The sequence below is a fragment of the Salmo salar genome, chromosome ssa24, assembly GCF_905237065.1.
Source record: "Salmo salar chromosome ssa24, Ssal_v3.1, whole genome shotgun sequence".
NCBI lineage: Eukaryota > Metazoa > Chordata > Actinopteri > Salmoniformes > Salmonidae > Salmo > Salmo salar.
In genome coordinates this window covers 38,637,135-38,657,083 of record NC_059465.1, presented here as the reverse complement: position 1 = coordinate 38,657,083, position 19,949 = coordinate 38,637,135, and the positions used below count along the sequence as shown (strand labels likewise).

The 19,949-nt window shown below is 46.0% G+C and overlaps 1 protein-coding gene across 2 annotated transcripts in view; it reads right to left on the bottom strand.

Annotated features, from left to right (window-relative positions):
- unc5ca (unc-5 netrin receptor Ca) overlaps nt 1–19,949 on the bottom strand; it is a 318,721-nt gene that overhangs the window by 165,111 nt on the left and 133,661 nt on the right. For both annotated transcript variants that reach the window (XM_045707149.1, XM_045707150.1), the window contains exons 2-3: nt 15,260–15,496; nt 5,707–5,850 (exon numbers count right to left, since the gene is read on the bottom strand). In XM_045707149.1, the coding sequence (XP_045563105.1) occupies nt 5,707–5,850; nt 15,260–15,496 (381 nt within the window). The remainder of the gene's footprint in view (nt 1–5,706; nt 5,851–15,259; nt 15,497–19,949) is intronic.

Sequence of the window (19,949 nt, the reverse complement as noted above, 5' to 3'; positions counted from 1 at the left end):
CCAAAAAACTCCACCAAGCACTAAACATATGGGGAGACAGGCACAAACACAGACGCAGACGCACTGCCCACAGGACTGGCTGGCTGGCTTCCTTTGGGCCTCGCCTCCTGATTGCTATGCACGCACACGCATCAGCAGTGGTGACAGAACAAATTGCTGGCCTCTGAAACGTCTGGTCTAAGAGGGCTCAGTTTGTCCCGGTGCTTACGGCCTGCCACAGAGCTGATCTATTGAAGGAGAAAGGCTTGATGTGATGGTGAGCTAAATCATCGGCAAGAGAGTTTGTGACCCTGTGTGTGTGTGTGTGTGTGTGTGTGTGTGTGTGTGTGTGTGTGTGTGTGTGTGTGTGTGTGTGTGTGTGTGTGTGTGTGTGTGTGTGTGTGCATACAGTGTGTCCTCTGCTTTATCACAGATCGAAAAGGTTCCCAGCATCTGCCGATAAGTCACTGTTTAAGTGCCCTGCTACGGTAGGAACAACAAATCACAGACACAATTAATATCCTCAATTATGTGTATGGACTATACATACCACCCCGGAGCTTTTATGGCTAAAACATTGATCACCATTTTCCAACAACAAAGTGCACATTTATTTATCGCCCTAAAGTGTTACTTTACCAATGATTAAACAGCCTGTTGGTGCTTGGAAAAAGAGGGGGAGGGGGGGGTTAAATGGGTCTCACTTTCTTTCCATTGCATGGAAGGGAATGCATTTGCTCAGCAAGGTTGCCTGCCAGAAAGCATTTTAATCTGAAGTGGAGATTCTTATAGGAAAGGAGAAAGAATTTAGTTTGATTTGAAGTACAGGTAATCACCTGGGGTGGACGGATATCACTCCTGATCATGTGCAACACAGTTGTAGCTGGTGATAGAGACAGAAACAGTGACTGGGGCGACTACCAAAGCCACGGTCACGTTCCAGGCTGACGACATTGTAGATGTTACACGGCCAACCGTAAAATAACCCTGAGCGACGAATGCTCTCAGGGAGTGCTCACAAAGTTTGCTTGCACATGCTGTGGGACAAATTAACCAAGGGCAAAGCCACGCTAAGCCCTCGTCATTTTTAACATGATCATACAGGAAGAACGTGTGGTCCAGTCAACAGTAGAGGGACAGTCAGTCTGTCCTCCAATACGACTGAATGAAAGAGGTGCTCTGTGGGAAAGCAAGAACATCTGAATGGAATGAAAACAGGCACTTTACAGTTGCTGCTTAAAATCAGACCTTAAGTCCCTTTCTTCGATTCTTCAAATTTACAACCAACTTCCAAAAAATGACAATATTATGTGTATTTCATTCACAGTCTCTCTGTCAGAGCTAAAGAATTTCAGTGTAGACTCAGAGTTAAGCATTCCTACTGTGGACCTGCAACCCAGTGAGTAGAGTTGATAGTCAAAGTGGACGGGCATAGCATTTATCCAGACCTAGTGAGTTGTGACATCCCTGTGAGCTTCCAGCAGTAAGGAAGCCTTATGGAGGAGATGAGACAGGACTGTTACTGCCATCAGAGCTCCCTCTCTCCACTTTTTCCCTGATCTCGCTCTCATTCCCTGATCTCTCCTTCTCTCTCTCCCTCCCTCTTTGTCCCTGAACTCTCCTTCTCTCTCCCTCCCTCTTCCTCTGTGATCTCTCTTTCTCTCTCTCCCTCCCTCTTTCTCTGTGATCTCTCCTTCTCTCTCACCCTCCCTCTTTCTCTGTGATCTCTCCTTCTCTCTCTCCCTCCCTCTTTCTCCGTGATCTCTCCTTCTCTCTCTCCCTCCCTCTTCCTCTGTGATCTCTCTTTCTCTCTCACCCTCCCTCTTCCTCTGTGATCTCTCTTTCTCTCTCTCCCTTTTTCCTTTTTTTCCTCTTTTCTGTGATCTCTCCTTCTCTCTCTCCTCCTCTTCCTCTGTGATTTTTTCCTTTCTGTGATTCTCCTTCTTCTCACCCTCCCTCTTTCGCTGTGATCTCTCCTTCTCTCTCTCCCTCCCTCTTTCTCCCTGATCTCTCCTTCTCTCTCTCTTTCCCTCTCTCTCCCTCTATCTCCCTGATCTCTCCTTCTTTCTCTCTCCCTCTCTATTTCTCTCTGATCTCTCTCTTTCCTTTGGAAAGGGCCACACACTGTCTGGCTAAGTAAATAACTGCCCCAGTCCCATCAACAGTTTCACCTCGGTCCGGTCCCCAGCCAAAATCAGCACATTACCTGCCTTTCATGGGGCTCGCAGGACTAGTCATGTGATGCCGGCGGATGAGAGCAGCGTGGAGAATTTACGAGACCGTCAGGAATCTCCCCCAGACATCCTGCTTTCCAGACTACTGAATGAAACTTGAATAAATGCTGCGTTATATTAGACCTTAAACTATCCGATCTGTTTGACTATCCTGTGTACCCTTACGGCCTCAGAGTGACCCATCTGTCACAATGACCACTGTCTCTCCTGTTGACCTCCAGACAACCCCATTAAGGCCAGGGAGAGGGCAGTATTTTTCAGCTATAGAGCAAGACAAACACGTTCTACAGGAAGCACTGGGACCAAATTCATACACACAGGGATATTGTTTGTATAATTTGTTGTATTGTTGGAACATTGTTGTATTATACATGTGTGTGACTATCCTTATCTATCAGTGTATCAGTGTTATTTTACTTGTCATGTTTTATGTTTTTGTGGACCCCAAGAAGAGTAGCTGATTCTTCTGCAAAAGCTAATGGGGATCCAAATAAACCAATAAATAAATCAACGTGTCTGTCTTCTGTTAGTGGCATCATTTTAACCCCTTTCAAACTCTCTTACTTCTTCCTTCAAGTGCTGGCCCTTCACTCTCAATGTATGTTCCACATTTCAACATATTCCTTACATAGTGTACTACTTTTAACCAGGGCTCTCAAGGGCACTGTAGGGAATAGGGTGCCATTTGGTACTCAGACACACTGTCAGAGAGGGGACTGTAAGATCAGTATTACAACTCTAAGCGGCTGGGTTTCTATGCCTACCTTAATGCACTCCATCAGCCATGAAGACACACGTGGAGCAGTTCATTCATTCTCCTACTGGATGATGTAAGGGGACTGTAAGATCAGTATTATTACTGGCCAGTCAGAGAGGGGACTGTAAGATCAGTATTATTACTGGCCAGTCAGAGAGGGGACTGTAAGATCAGTATTATTACTGGCCAGTCAGAGAGGGGACTGTAAGATCAGTATTATTACTGGCCAGTCAGAGAGGGGACTGTAAGATCAGTATTATTGCTGGCCAGTCAGAGAGGGGACTGTAAGATTAGTATTATTACTGGCCAGTCAGAGAGGGGACTGTAAGATCAGTATTATTACTGGCCAGTCAGAGAGGGGACTGTAAGATCAGTATTATTGCTGGCCAGTCAGAGAGGGGACTGTAAGATCAGTATTATTGCTGGCCAGTCAGAGAGGGGACTGTAAGATCAGTATCATTACTGGCCAGTCAGAGAGGGGACTGTAAGATCAGTATTATTACTGGCCAGTCAGAGAGGGGACTGTAAGATCAGTATTATTACTGGCCAGTCAGAGAGGGGACTGTAAGATCAGTATTATTACTGGCCAGTCAGAGAGGGGACTGTAAGATCAGTATTATTACTGGCCAGTCAGAGAGGGGACTGTAAGATCAGTATTATTACTGGCCAGTCAGAGAGGGGACTGTAAGATCAGTATTATTACTGGCCAGTCAGAGAAGGGACTGTAAGATCAGTATTATTACTGGCCAGTCAGAGAAGGGACTGTACGATCAGTATTATTACTGGCCAGTAAGAGAGGGGACTGTAAGATCAGTATTATTACTGGCCAGTCAGAGAGGGGACTGTAAGATCAGTATCATTACTGGCCAGTCAGAGAGGGGACTGTAAGATCAGTATTATTACTGGCCAGTCAGAGAGGGGACTGTAAGATCAGTATTATTACTGGCCAGTCAGAGAAGGGACTGTAAGATCAGTATTATTACTGGCCAGTCAGAGAGGGGACTGTAAGATCAGTATTATTACTGGCCAGTCAGAGAGGGGACTGTAAGATCAGTATTATTACTGGCCAGTCAGAGAGGGGACTGTAAGATCAGTATTATTACTGGCCAGTCAGAGAGGGGACTGTAAGATCAGTATTATTGCTGGCCAGTCAGAGAGGGGACTGTAAGATTAGTATTATTACTGGCCAGTCAGAGAGGGGACTGTAAGATCAGTATTATTACTGGCCAGTCAGAGAGGGGACTGTAAGATCAGTATTATTACTGGCCAGTCAGAGAGGGGACTGTAAGATCAGTATTATTACTGGCCAGTCAGAGAGGGGACTGTAAGATTAGTATTATTACTGGCCAGTCAGAGAAGGGACTGTACGATCAGTATTATTACTGGCCAGTCAGAGAGGGGACTGTAAGATCAGTATTATTACTGGCCAGTCAGAGAAGGGACTGTACGATCAGTATTATTACTGGCCAGTCAGAGAGGGGACTGTAAGATCAGTATTATTACTGGCCAGTCAGAGAGGGGACTGTAAGATTAGTATTATTACTGGCCAGTCAGAGAAGGGACTGTACGATCAGTATTATTACTGGCCAGTCAGAGAGGGGACTGTAAGATCAGTATTATTACTGGCCAGTCAGAGAGGGGACTGTAAGATCAGTATTATTACTGGCCAGTCAGAGAGGGGACTGTAAGATCAGTATTATTACTGGCCAGTCAGAGAGGGGACTGTAAGATCAGTATTATTACTGGCCAGTAAGAGAGGGGACTGTAAGATCAGTATTATTACTGGCCAGTCAGAGAGGGGACTGTAAGATCAGTATTATTACTGGCCAGTCAGAGAGGGGACTGTAAGATCAGTATTATTACTGGCCAGTAAGAGAGGGGACTGTAAGATCAGTATTATTACTGGCCAGTAAGAGAGGGGACTGTAAGATCAGTATTATTACTGGCCAGTCAGAGAGGGGACTGTAAGATCAGTATTATTACTGGCCAGTCAGAGAGGGGACTGTAAGATCAGTATTATTACTGGCCAGTCAGAGAGGGGACTGTAAGATCAGTATTATTGCTGGCCAGTCAGAGAGGGGACTGTAAGATCAGTATTATTACTGGCCAGTCAGAGAGGGGACTGTAAGATCAGTATTATTACTGGCCAGTCAGAGAGGGGACTGTAAGATCAGTATTATTACTGGCCAGTCAGAGAGGGGACTGTAAGATCAGTATTATTGCTGGCCAGTCAGAGAGGGGACTGTAAGATCAGTATTATTACTGGCCAGTCAGAGAAGGGACTGTAAGATCAGTATTATTCCTGGCCAGTCAGAGAGGGGACTGTAAGATCAGTATTATTACTGGCCAGTCAGAGAGGGGACTGTAAGATCAGTATTATTACTGGCCAGTCAGAGAAGGGACTGTACGATCAGTATTATTACTGGCCAGTAAGAGAGGGGACTGTACGATCAGTACATCAGATTCCGATTCAGAGACTGGCCTGGAGATTGAAACTTAAGCTTCGCCTTCTACAAGCCATTCCCCCTTATAAACTACGTCCTTCAGTGAAACCTCTCAGCGTGTGATAGGGCACTGCTGAGATTCAGCAGGGGGGAATGTGCTGACGTGTGTGTCTGTGTGTGTGTGTGTGTGTGTGTGTGTGTGTGTGTGTGTGTGTGTGTGTGTGTGTGTGTGTGTGTGTGTGTGTGTGTGTGTGTGTGTGTGTGTGTGTGTGTGTGTGTGTGTGTGACTCACATGCGATGCGGACGTGGGCTTTACGGCTCTTGGTGGTTCCTGCAGAGCTCCAGGCTACACACTGACACCAGAAGTCCTCTGGCCCAAACAGCTCGTCTACCTGCTGCCGAAAGATCTCGATGCGGGCCTCACGCACCACCAGTCCTGCACAGGGGAGAGAGATAATGGCGTCAACACCCACAGTACACTCTCTGAGAGGGATATTCAGTGAACACTAAATCTGTTTGGATACTCTGGCCAGACTTAGATACACACTTAGATACACATCATTGAGAATACATGGCCATAATACTACATGACACACTGAGATTACATGGCCATTATATTACATTACACATTGAGATTACATGACCATTACATTACATTACACATTGAGATTACATGGCCATTATATTACATTACGCATTGAGATTACATGACCATTATATTACATTACACATTGAGATTACATGACCATTATATTACATTACACATTGATGAGATTACATGGCCATTATATTGCATTACACATTGAAATTACATTGGCAGTGCATTGATAGTATTGTTGGAACGGCATTGCAAATATGCAGTAAAATCATTATGAGACATTGGGACAGATTTGGTTACACATGTCAAGCCTGATTTTAACTTCAACAGCGGTAAGAGCCAATGTCCATAGTTAGAACGTGTGGACCACCCAAACCTGTAAATACAGTACAGTGTTAAACTCAAAGAATGTTCTTTCTCTTTCCTTGCTATCACTCCTCTTCCTCTTTCCCATGTATCTTCTAAAACCACTGCACTGAATTACCAGGGCTTTAAGTAGAAGATGCAGGGGGGCGAAGTAGGGAGCAGGGAGGGAGAGGGAGGTGGAGGTAGTGAGGGAGAAGGGGAGAGAGAGGGAGGTGGAAGAAGGGAGAGAGAGGGAGGTGGAGGGAGGAAGAGAGAGGGAGGTAGAGGGAGGGAGGGAGGGAGGGAGGGAGGGAGGGAGGGAGGGAGGGAGGGAGGGAGGGAGGGAGGGAGGGAGGGAGGGAGGGAGGGAGGGAGGGAGGGAGGGAGGGAGGGAGGGAGGGAGGGGAGAGAAAATCACTTGGCTGTTTATTTCAGGTTCAGGAAATTTACACAGACTCTTTATAACAATCGGGCAGGCTCCTCAGCAGGGAGTCGGAGCTCCAGCTTAGTGCTCATGCAAAATTCAAACTACAGCCTTCAAGGTGGAAGAGCCAGGAGGAAGAGTGCTGTAACACAGAGATCCTACTGTAGAGGAACAGTGTTGTAACACAGAGATCCTACTGTAGAGGAACAGTGATGTAACACAGAGATCCTACTGTAGAGGAACAGTGCTGTAACACAGAGATCCTACTGTAGAGGAACAGTGCTGTAACACAGAGATCCTACTGTAGAGGAACTGTGCTGTAACACAGAGATCCTACTGTAGAGGAACAGTGATGTTACACAGAGATCCTACTGTAGAGGAACAGTGATGTTACACAGAGATCCTACTGTAGAGGAACAGTGATGTTACACAGAGATCCTACTGTAGAGGAACAGTGATGTTACACAGAGATCCTACTGTAGAGGAACAGTGATGTAACACAGAGATCCTACTGTAGAGGAACAGTGATGTTACACAGAGATCCTACTGTAGAGGAACAGTGATGTTACACAGAGATCCTACTGTAGAGGAACAGTGATGTTACACAGAGATCCTACTGTAGAGGAACAGTGATGTTACACAGAGATCCTACTGTAGAGGAACAGTGATGTTACACAGAGATCCTACTGTAGAGGAACAGTGATGTTACACAGAGATCCTACTGTAGAGGAACAGTGATGTTACACAGAGATCCTACTGTAGAGGAACAGTGATGTAACACAGAGGTCCTACTGTAAAACACTGAGATGGGGGAAAGGTTTGGAGAGACAAGACGCTGATCTTCAAAACAGAATGTGTCTAAATCTAACTGTGTGTGTGTGTGTGTGTGTGTGTGTGTGTGTGTGTGTGTGTGTGTGTGTGTGTGTGTGTGTGTGTGTGTGTGTGTGTGTGTGTGTGTGTGTGTGTGGCGCGTGCTTGTGTGTGTGCTTGTGTGCTTGGGAGAGGGAGGGGGGCAGGAAGAGAGGAAGAGAAATAGAGATAAATAACAGAACAAGAGGAATAGAGAGACAGTCCTAGAAGTCATGACAGTCAAAGCCATTACACACAATGGGCCCAGAGATAATCCATGGTGCTGATAATACTAAAACGTGTTGTATTCTCGGCAGGCAGTCATTTATGAGGCGAATATGTTTAGGAATAGGCTTTCTGTGCTTCTACTGCTTCTACGCGCACAAACACAAACACGCACACACATACACACACACACACACGTGTATGCGCACGTGCACGCACGCACGCACGCACGCACGCACGCACACACACACACACACACACACACACACACACACACACACACACACACACACACACACACACACACACACACACACACACACACACACACACACACACACACACACACACACACAAACTTGCTGACTGGCATCTCCAAATGGGAACGTCTGAATTCTGAACACTGAAAACACCAACAGGAACCACTGCAGCTTTACTTTACAGGTACAGACGGCCTCCACATCAAACTAAGTCTAAAAACACAAACTTGGGGAGGGCCCCATAGATTTGCCACAGCTTTCAAGATGATATCTATCGCTATCAAGGTTTTGCAGCATATTCTAACTGCATGGGAATTCAGTCAATTCAGTCATCGTTTTTGAATGGGCAAAAAGACAATTCACCACTTCTCTCGCTAATCAACCACTTCTTTACCCACTTGCACAGCGTGTGCATGAATAAAGAAGAAGAGCAGGCAGCTCCTCTCGCAGACATAACTGAAGTCTCTTCCTTTCGAATAAAAGGCTGGAGGTCCCTTTGGAGAATACAGAGAGAGAAACCATGGTAAAGGAACTCAAAGGATGTTTTGAATACAATCACCAGCGGGTCAAAAGGGGCCTTGAGGGAACAGAGAAAACTTAAGAGCCTTGTGGCACTATTGTTTTATAAGAACCTCACACAGACACAAAGAGAGGACACATAAAGGAGAGAGAGGGGAGACATAGATTCTGTGGAACTCCTCCTCAGCAGTCACAGTCAGCTACAGCAGAGAGCGAGGAAAAGAGAAAGAGTGAGAGAGAGAAAGAGAGACAGAAAGAGACAGAGAGAGAGACAGAGAGACAGAGAGCGAGAGAATGAATTGAATTGATAGAGAGAAGGACACAGAGAGAGGGAAAGACAGAGAGACAGAGAGAGGGACAGAGAGAGAGAGAGAGACAGAGAGAGAGAGAGACAGAAACAGAGACAGAGAGACAGAAAGAGAGAATGAATTTAAGTGATAGAGACAGACAGAGAGACAGAGAGACAGTGACAGAGAGACAGAAAGAGAGAAAGAGAGACAGAGAGACAGAGAGAGAGAGAGACAGAGAGAGACAGAAGGAGAGACAAAGAGAGACGCTCAGTCGACCGCTAAGCGCTCAGTCAGCAGAAACAGATAGAGGAGCATGCTCATTCAAGTCCACACCAAGAGTAACAGAGAATGAAGTCAGAAACTCAAACAGGAAGTAACCGTGGTAAGGACTGTTCAACGCTGGTCTGATCAATCGGAATCCATGCTGCAAGACTGTTTTGATAACACGGACTGGGATATGTTCCCGGGTTGCCTCTGAGAATAACATTGACATATAGACGGACACGGTGACTGAGTTCATCAGGAAGTGTATAAGGGATGATGTTCCCACTGTGACTATTAAAACCTACCCAAAACAAAAACCGTGGATAGATGGCAGCATTCGTGCAAAACTGAAAGTGTGCGCATTTAACCATGGCAAGGTGACTGGGAATACAGTTGAATACAAACAGTGCAGTTAATCCCTTTGTAAGGCAATCAAACAGGCAAAATGTCAGTACAGAGACAAAATTGAGTCGCAGTTCAATGGCTCAGACACGAGACGTATGTGGCAGGAACTACAAACAATCACGGATTATTAAGGGAAAACCAACCATGTCCCGGACACCCATGTCTTCCCGGACAAGCTAAACACCTTCTTCGCCCGCTTCGAGGGAAACACAGTGTTACCGACGCAGACAGCTCCCGAGGACTGTGGGCTCTCATTCTCCGTGGCCGACGTAAGACATTTAAGCGTGTTAACCCTCGCAAGGCATTTCACTACACCCGTAATAACATCTGCTAAATACAGTATGTGTATGCGACCAATAAAATGTTATTTGATTTGATTTGATGAGAGGAACCAGGGGGTGGAGTAATAGAGAATGAGAGGAACCAGGGGGTGGAGTAACAGAGAATGAGAGGAACCAGGGGGTGGAGTAACAGAGAATGAGAGGAACCAGGGGGTGGAGTAACAGAGAATGAGAGGAACCAGGGGGTGGAGTAACAGAGAATGAGAGGAACCAGGGGGTGGAGTAACAGAGAATGAGAGGAGCCAGTGGGTGGATGGTGGATAGAGCAGGGGTACTGGACTATGACGGATTGCAGGGTTGGAGGAGAGGTATGGAGATATGGGGGAAGGAAGGAAGGAAGGAAGGAAGGAATGAGGGAGGGAGGGAGGGAGGGAGGGAGGGAGGGAGGGAGGGAGGGAGGGAGGGAGGGAGGGAGGGAGGGAGGGAGGGAGGGAGGGAGGGATGGAAGGAGGACATCAGTCTGCCACCCTGAATGTGATTGATCATCATAGTCCCTCCTGGTTCCAAACTCGGTGCCGCCTCCTCCGGTGCCTCCTCCTCCGGTGAACCGCGGCATTATGGGACAAGTGAGGGAGTCCACGGGGAGCTGAGCCTCGATGAGCCTGCCCACACCTTGACTTGCATGCTCTACGGACACACACACACACACACATATGCATGCACACACACAAACACACACACACCATCAGGAACGACGTTGTGCATTGACACGGAAAGTAATTGACCTCATTTATGAACCATCATGGCCATAAATAATTGAAGCTTGCGATTCACACGACAATGGAACTCGGTTCCCTAGCGAGGGAGAAAGAGAAGGAGAGAGGGAATGAGAGGGAACGAGAGACGAAAGACAGGAGACGGAAAAATCGATGGGAGTGTGACGGTAATAAAGGAATAGCATGAGGCACAAATCATCACAGCCGATTAGCCCATTTCATCCCAAATGGAACCCTATTCCCTATATAGTGTTCCCCATTCCTCATGAGCCCTAGTCAGAAATAGTGCACTATAAAGGGAATAGGGAGCCATTTGGGATGCTGCCATGGTCGTCACCACAGGGCAGTGTTACGGGCATTCTAATGCCCTCTAATATCCTGCTAATGGTGCTACTGTAACTCAGAGACCACACTCTCCTTATGGATACCTTATTACCATTCAACCCTAGGGACCTCTGTCCTTAATTGCAGACCGTAGCCACAGAGCTGGTAAAAGACAGTGCTGTACCCTATCGATCACTCCAATTTGAGGACATTAGTACCCTGAATCAAAGATACAGACAAAATTAGGAATTAACGGGAAAGCAATACTATAAAACCTAGCTCAAAGTTTTATAAGAATGACACAAACGATGCGTTGACTGGTCATAAAGCAGTACCCTTGGGTCACACAGTGATGCACTATGGGCCCTAGGTGATAGTAGTGCACTACATAGGGAATAGGGTGCCATCTTGGATGCAGATATTCAGGCTATGCTGAGTGGAGGGCTGTATGCAATTCCTTCTGGAGTGTCAAATATGGAGTCAGATACCTGCCAGAAGGTTAGAAGCACGCAATGTTAGAATCGTAAATAAGTCTAGGCATAAAATAATTTTGATACAATCTAATTCTTATGTTGACAATGTTGGTTTTTACCTTTGCAATTCTATTTTACACCTTGACATATTTACGACTCCAAAGTAACGTTAGTTATGACTCCAACTTAATGTGCGTTCAACATTTTGGCAGTAATCTGACTCCGTAGTAAAGCTTCCAGAAAGGAAACCTGAAGAGTGTATGATGGGAAATTTCTAATGGATCCTGCTCTCTCTCGCAGGCGATTGGTTACAGAGGAAATCCATTTGAAGTGGGCTAATGATCCAGACCCTGGCTGGCCTGCTAGCTCTCCCTCTTCCTCTCGCCCTCCTCCTCTCGCCCTCCTCCTCCTCCTCCTCCTCGGTAAGGAGACTCTTTCTTTATGTCCCTGATAAAACTCCAGAGTAATGATTTCCCCCACTGGTGCCAGGCAGCGGGGTACAGATAACATGCTCTGGCCCTCTTCCTCCTCCTCTCTTCTTCTTCTTCTCCTCCTCCTACTCCTCCTCCTCTCCTCCTCTCCTCCCTCCCTGGTCTTCAATTTATCTACTCCTGTCCCATGCTGAGAGGGAAAGAGAGAGAGAGAGAGAGAGAGAGAGAGAGAGAGAGAAGAGAGAGAAGAGAGACAGTGAAGGAGAGCAGGAATGAGATCAGCTTTCCCTCCCCACTCAAATAGCTATTGACCGGCCCGTCCCAGCCAAGCAGGGTTTTCTTATCTGTGGTTTTCTTTTCTTTCAATTGGGGGAAATTAGAGTGGAGCAGAGGCCAGCATGACTGTAGCCTCTGGCCCTGTTCCCTGCTCAGCACCAGACTGCTATGGAACAGGCCAGTTTAGGGTTACTACTGCTATCCTCTGGCCCTGTTCCCTGCTCAGCACCAGACTGCTATGGGACAGGCCAGCTTAGGGTTACTACTGCTATCCTCTGGCCCTGTTCCCTGCTCAGCACCAGACTGCTATGGAACAGGCCAGTTTAGGGTTACTACTGCTATCCTCTGGCCCTGTTCCCTGCTCAGCACCAGACTGCTATGGAACAGGCCAGTTTAGGGTTACTACTGCTATCCTCTGGCCCTGTTCCCTGCTCAGCACCAGACTGCTATGGGACAGGCCAGTTTAGGGTTACTACTGCTATCCTCTGGCCCTGTTCCCTGCTCAGCACCAGACTGCTATGGAACAGGCCAGTTTAGGGTTACTACTGCTATCCTCTGGCCCTGTTCCCTGCTCAGCACCAGACTGCTATGGAACAGGCCAGTTTAGGGTTACTACTGCTATCCTCTGGCCCTGTTCCCTGCTCAGCACCAGACTGCTATGGGACAGGCCAGTTTAGGGTTACTACTGCTATCCTCTGGCCCTGTTCCCTGCTCAGCACCAGACTGCTATGGAACAGGCCAGTTTAGGGTTACTACTGCTATCCTCTGGCCCTGTTCCCTGCTCAGCACCAGACTGCTATGGAACAGGCCAGTTTAGGGTTACTACTGCTATCCTCTGGCCCTGTTCCCTGCTCAGCACCAGACTGCTATGGAACAGGCCAGTTTAGGGTTACTACTGCTATCCTCTGGCCCTGTTCCCTGCTCAGCACCAGACTGCTATGGAACAGGCCAGTTTAGGGTTACTACTGCTATCCTCTGGCCCTGTTCCCTGCTCAGCACCAGACTGCTATGGAACAGGCCAGTTTAGGGTTACTACTGCTATCCTCTGGCCCTGTTCCCTGCTCAGCACCAGACTGCTATGGAACAGGCCAGCTTAGGGTTACTACTGCTATCCTCTGGCCCTGTTCCCTGCTCAGCACCAGACTGCTATGGGACAGGCCAGTTTAGGGTTACTACTGCTATCCTCTGGCCCTGTTCCCTGCTCAGCACCAGACTGCTATGGAACAGGCCAGCTTAGGGTTACTACTGCAATTTCAAAACCATCAAGACAAGCAAGCGCACACCTTTTCTTTAGGATATGTCCTTTGCCAGTTATTTTTATACACGTCTTTCTATGACATCAAAACTAAGACACTTGCTGTCCTCAAAACCACAGTAGAGGACATACCTGCCTGGGGCCAGAACGTGGGCCACCTAGTTTGCTAGAAAGCTGAGGAATTCCATGTTGTTGTGATTTGCTACGTTCACGACCACAACAATACATCACGCGAAGCAGCCTTGTGTCAGTAAGAGTGTCCATGATTGAGTCTTTGAATGAAGAGACGGAGATAAAACTGTCCAGTTTGAATCATAAACAATGCTAGACAACGGGAGGGTAATTTCTTCCAGGTTGGAAACGAACTGACACTTTGTGCTCTTCCATTTTGTCTTTCTGGAGAAGTGGAAGCTTGGCTGATAAATTAAACAGCTGTAGAGATGTCATATTCCCCCGGTGAGTCCTCCCGCTTCTCACACAATCCATTTGTTCTGCTCAAACAGGCCCGTACGTGTGCTGGGAAAGGTGACAGTATCTTCCTGCTGTGTGTGTACCAAGACTGCTGCCATATAAAACGACACAATGAGCTCTTCTTCTTCTTTGGCTACATGGAATGTCACGATACTCCTCAAATTCCCGCAGCTGGAAGACAAGTTATTGGCTATGAAGTGAAGTGAGTAAGAGAAAGGGTGAGAGACAGAAAGAAGGGAATACACATAAAGGGAAAAAGAAAAGAGACCAGAAGAAATAGAGAGAGAGAGAGAGAGAGAGAGAGAGAGAGAGAGAGAGAGAGAGAGAGAGAGAGAGAGAGAGAGAGAGAGAGAGAGAGAGAGAGAGAGAGAGAGAGAGAGAGAGAGAGAGAGAGAGAGAGAGAGCATCCATCCAGCTTTTTTTTCTCCAGCTTTTTTTTCTCCGTACACTTCAACTGGTGACATTTGGCTAACTATTCACAGAGGAGGAAACCAAATAAAGACCCTTCCTCGTGCTATGTCACTTCAGTGGCATGCCTTTCAGGTTCTGTAGTAAACCTTTGGTGGACAAGGCACCCTATCTCTCTAACTTCACCTGACTTGGACAAGGCAGCCTATCTCTCTAACTTCATCTGACTTGGACAAGGCAGCCTATCTTTCTAACTTCACCTGACTTGGACAAGGCAGCCTATCTCTCTAACTTCATCTGACTTGGACAAGGCAGCCTATCTTTCTAACTTCACCTGACTTGGACAAGGCAGCCTATCTCTCTAACTTCACCTGACTTGGACAAGGCAGCCTATCTTTCTAACTTCACCTGACTTGGACAAGGCAGCCTATCTCTCTAACTTCACCTGACTTGGACAAGGCAGCCTATCTCTCTAACTTCATCTGACTTGGACAAGGCAGCCTATCTCTCTTCACCTGCCTTTGAAGCCAATATGAAAATGTGTGAGGAACATTGTTGCCCCAGAGGTCACTGTGTATAATGTCACATAGGTGTTATGACTTTATCTAAATGTACATCTGACCCACATGGTTTCCAGCCCAGTGTAAGTGACATTCATCATTGTCATCACCATCATCATCATGGTCTCCCACTGACCTTTCTCATCCACTCTCTCCTCCACGTTCTCGTCTACTCTCTCCACCACCCACCATCAACCATCACCATCATGGTCTCCCACTGACCTGAGTTCTCATCCACTCTCTCCTCCACCCACCATCAACCATCATGTTCTCCCACTGACCTGAGTTCTCATCCACTCTCTCCTCCACCCACCATCAACCATCATCATCACTGTCTCCCACTGACCTGAGTTCTCATCCACTCTCTCCTCCACCCACCATCAATCATCATCATCACTGTCTCCCACTGACCTGAGTTCTCGTCCACTCTCTCCTCCACCGTATGGTCCTTCTGGTGAACCCATTCACTGTTGCACTTGAAGTAAATCTGAGTGGCGGGCGTGGCCTTGCAATAGAGATTGACTGGTTTGTTCTTGACGATGTACGCCTCCTCGGGCTCCATCAGGAAGTGGGGGAGTGGCTCCGGGGGGTCTGAGGGAAATGTCTCGGGCAGCTCTCCCAACCCCAGAAAGTCATCCTCATCTCTCACTGCAGAGAGAGAACGGGGAGAGAGAGAGAGAGAGAGAGAGAGAGAGAGAGAGAGAGAGAGAGAGAGAGAGAGAGAGAGAGAGAGAGAGAGAGAGAGAGAGAGAGAGAGAGAGAGAGAGAGAGAGAGAGAGAAGGGATTAAGCCTTATACTAAATATCAGCATTATGATAAATATGTTAGACAATTTCTCTGCAAATACCTATCAACCATGTTTGTCCTCAATACTGACCACCACACAAAAACTTTCCCAAATCCTATTAAATGAACAACAATTGTATCTTCTTCACATTTTATTGAGAAATAGTAATCGTAACGGAAAAGCTTCCTTTCATGATCAGCTCTGACATTTTCACTGATGAAGGTTCTGGAAGGTTCATAAAAAGTTTTAGCAGATAGATACTAGTGGCTTTGTCTCCAGTGATTATGGTAATGTTAGGGCTAGTGTTATTATTTGGGAAGTGTGTTTCCATAGCTAGGCCTGACACTGAGGACTTGTGAGAATCAACAATAACAGTGGAAGGTGTTAACCCAGCGGTTGTCAAACTAGAGGTCGCAACCCCATGTATGGTCACCTGATATGAAAATAGGGTCATGGGAAAATTTGTAAAATCCCGAAGAAAAAAAATAGATACAAAAAAATATATTACATTCTAATATCGTCTTTGTATCTCAAAATCATTGTAATGTGGTTTTAACTTTAAAAATCGAAATGAAAATTATTCACATCTAAAAGATCAAATTCAACCAGAGAGCCCTTCGATCATTGGAAAAGGCACTTGAATCATTCCCACGGTGAATGGCTAGGCCTGCTACGCTATGAAACCACACACTATTGCAGAGACTTTGATATTACCGGCCGCATATGGTGAAAACAACGTGTGAGGAGACGGAGGTACAGAAACTCAAATCAATACCTTCGTCAGGTAACACTGTTAAACTAATAATGTATGCTATTGTTAGCAATCAAGAGGAAACTCTGACTGAACGACTCAAAACTCCTCAGCTTATGCTCTCCAAATGGGTGACAGCTGTGAGGGCCGATATACATCAAACCACATCCACTGCGCGCACGCCTGTTCGTAAAACTATGTGGAGAAATGGGATCAGAGTATGACAATGTTCTATTTCACACCGAGGCTTGGTGTTTATCGAGGGGGAGCGTTGGAAAGATGTTTCACATTGACAGAGGAACTGTTGGATGTAAAAAAAACTGGCTTGGTTGACTTTCTGTGTAATGAAAAGAAAATGTGACATATTTGGGAAACTGAATGAATTGAACACAAGAATGCAGATGAGTGACTTAATCAGTCGATTCCCTCGTCGGTGCATGTTTCTAACAGAAAACAGCATCACTAAGTGTCTGACACGAGTGATGACTGTTCACCTCCAACACTTGGAAGAGCACTTTAGTACCTACTTCCCAATCTGTTTGACTGTGATCCTGGCTCAGTTGACATGCCGGTAAGCAGTGGTGGAAAAAGTACTCAATTGTCATACTTGAGTAAAAGTACCTTATTAGAAAATGATTCAAGTAAAAGTGAAAGTCACCCAGTAAAATACTACTTTAGTAAAAGTCTAAAAGTGTTCGGTTTCAAATATACTTAAGTATCAAAAGTAAATGTAATTGCTTAAATATACTTAAGTATATTTAAAATTCCTTATATTAAGCAAATCATTTACAAATGACACATTTGTGTTTAGTAAATCCGCCAGATTAGAGGCAGCAGGGATGACCAGGGATGTACTCTTGGTAAGTGTCCTATCCTGTAGTACCGGCAGTAGTTTTGGGAAAATATATGGAGTAAAAAGTGTATCCTTTTCTTTAGGAATGTAGTGAAGTAAAAGTAAAAGTTGTAAAAATATAAATAGTTAAGTAAAGTACACATACCCCCCAAAAATGACTTAAGTAGTACTTTAAAGTATTTTTACTTAAGTACTTTACACTACTGCCGGTAAGTGAAAATAAACACCTGATTGATCTGTCACATGACCGAATTCGGGCAGACAACGCATTCACGGGTCACTGAGGAGTTTTGGTTCCTGACTCAAAGGGAACACACTGCCGTCTCCCTCTGAGCATTTAAACTCATGGTACCCTTCGCCAGCTCATATCTGTGTGTAGCTGGATTCAGTGCTCTCGTCTGCATTACAACCAAATATTGATCCAGGTTGGATGTGACAGCAGAGATTAGGTGTGCACTGTGGACCACGCCCCCCTGACTTTGAGAAGCTCCGACACGACATGCATCCAGCACACCCATCTCATTAGTGGTGGTGAGATAAGAGACATTATGTCAGACTTATTTACAAATGACTGTCATAGCCCCACATTAAAAGTACAGTATGTGATGGTGAGTTGAGAAGACAATCAGAAATACTGTTAGAATGTTTATCAAATGACTGTCATAGCCCCACATTAAAAGTACAGTATGTGATGGTGAGTTGAGAAGACAATCAGAAATACTGTTAGAATGTTTATCAAATGACTGTCATAGCCCCACATTAAAACTAAAGTATGTGATGGTGAGTAGAGAAGACAATTAGAAATACCGTTAGAATGTTTTTGACTGCCATAGCCCCAAATAAAAAGTTAACATTGGCTGTTAATTACATTCTTTTTTTCACATGGTTGGGGTCTCGAGCATTTTACAAAATGGGGTCATGGGCCCAAAAAGTTTGTGAACCCCTGTGTTAAACCATGTTCATAGTTAGTCATTGTTATGTAAATATCTCCCGAAAAGTTCCAGTGGACTCAAGACAGAGCAGGTCAACCAAGGCCATGCCCCAGTGAGTCACTGGACCTTGACCATGGTGGAGGAAAACACTAGTCTGAAGCTTTTTGGTAAAACTCCTAGGAAAATCCCCAATGAAAATGATCCTTAACTGTGCTCTAAACTAATTCTAAACGCCTCTAATATCTCTGAAATCTTTCCCTCCATCTTCAACAAACGCCCACCGCTGGCTCCCCCAATCAGCATAGGTCACAGAGTGGGTTGTTACAAGAGTCAGTGATTCACCAAAGCTCTGAAGAATTCCAGGCGACGTACATACATGAGTGTTCTGACAGCAAATCTGCGTCCCAAATAGCACTCTATTCACCATTCCCTCTACAGTGCACTACTTTTGACTAGGGCTCTCTGGTCAAAAGTAGTGCACTATATAGGGAATAGGGTGCCATTTGGGACTTAAACCCTTGATGTATATACTCTTAGCTGTGCTTATGTTCTAGCCTGTAATTTCCTTGTGCTTCGTCATCGGGCCCGGTCTCATTAGGCTCCACTATAGCTCCCTCTTCTCACCTGGAGTCTGTCATCCAGTCTGTCAACCAGTCTGTCATCCAGTCTGTCAACCAGGCTTCTAACTCACCGAGACATCTAGCCGTCGTGTGGAGCTCTGGCACTTAGGATCTCATTTCTCAACACTAAAACTCCAGCTTCAAGTCCTTATCCCTCTTTGAACGTCGGGCACCCAAGGCGTTCAGGGCGTTTAGTATGCACGTAAAAAAAACAAGCCTGTTAAGAAAAACTACTTCTGCTCGAATAAATATGAAAAATATTAATATTTGTAACGGAATTAAGTTATTTTTGTAACACATTTTCTTTAGTTTTTCTCTCTCACTTTGGCTAATTCCCGCTCTCTTTTAAACCCATTCTCACCCCTCATCTGTCATTCCCTGAGCGGGATGGGTCCATTGCTCAAGAGCGACAGGCCTAAATTATTGATTGGCACATGAAACAGGATCGTGAGAGGGGGACGGCTCATTCGTCAGACGTAGCAGCTTTATCACTCTGTGTAATTCACCCCTGTCCTGCTCTCCTCCTATCCTCCATCCCTCCTTCCCCTAGTCCTCCCCAAGCCAAGTGCCTCTGACAGGGCTGCCAGTCTAGGCTGACTGGGTGACTTACTGAGCAGTACAGGCAGTCAAAGGACACACACACACATACAGAATGTCCTAAAGATGTGATCATCAATAGAGTTCCTGGAGGCAGACAGATTGCAGAAAACAGAGAAGAGCAGAGAAAAGGAAGGCTCCTAAAGGCATGGTAGTAAACAGAGAACAGGGAGGGCCTATAAAGGACATGGTAGTAAACAGAGAACAGGGAGGGCCTCTAAAGGACATGGTAGTAAACAGAGAACAGGGAGGGCCCCTAAAGGCACGGTAGTAAACAGAGAACAGGGAGGGCCTCTAAAGGACATGGTAGTAAACAGAGAACAGGGAGGGCCCCTAAAGGCACGGTAGTAAACAGAGAACAGGGAGGGCCCCTAAAGGCATGGTAGTAAACAGAGAACAGGGAGGGCCTCTAAAGGACATGGTAGTAAACAGAGAACCCGGAGGGCCTCTAAAGGACATGGTAGTAAACAGAGAACAGGGAGGGCCTCTAAAGGCATGGTAGTAAACAGAGGACAGGGAGGGCCTCTAAAGGCATGGTAGTAAACAGAGAACAGGGAGGGC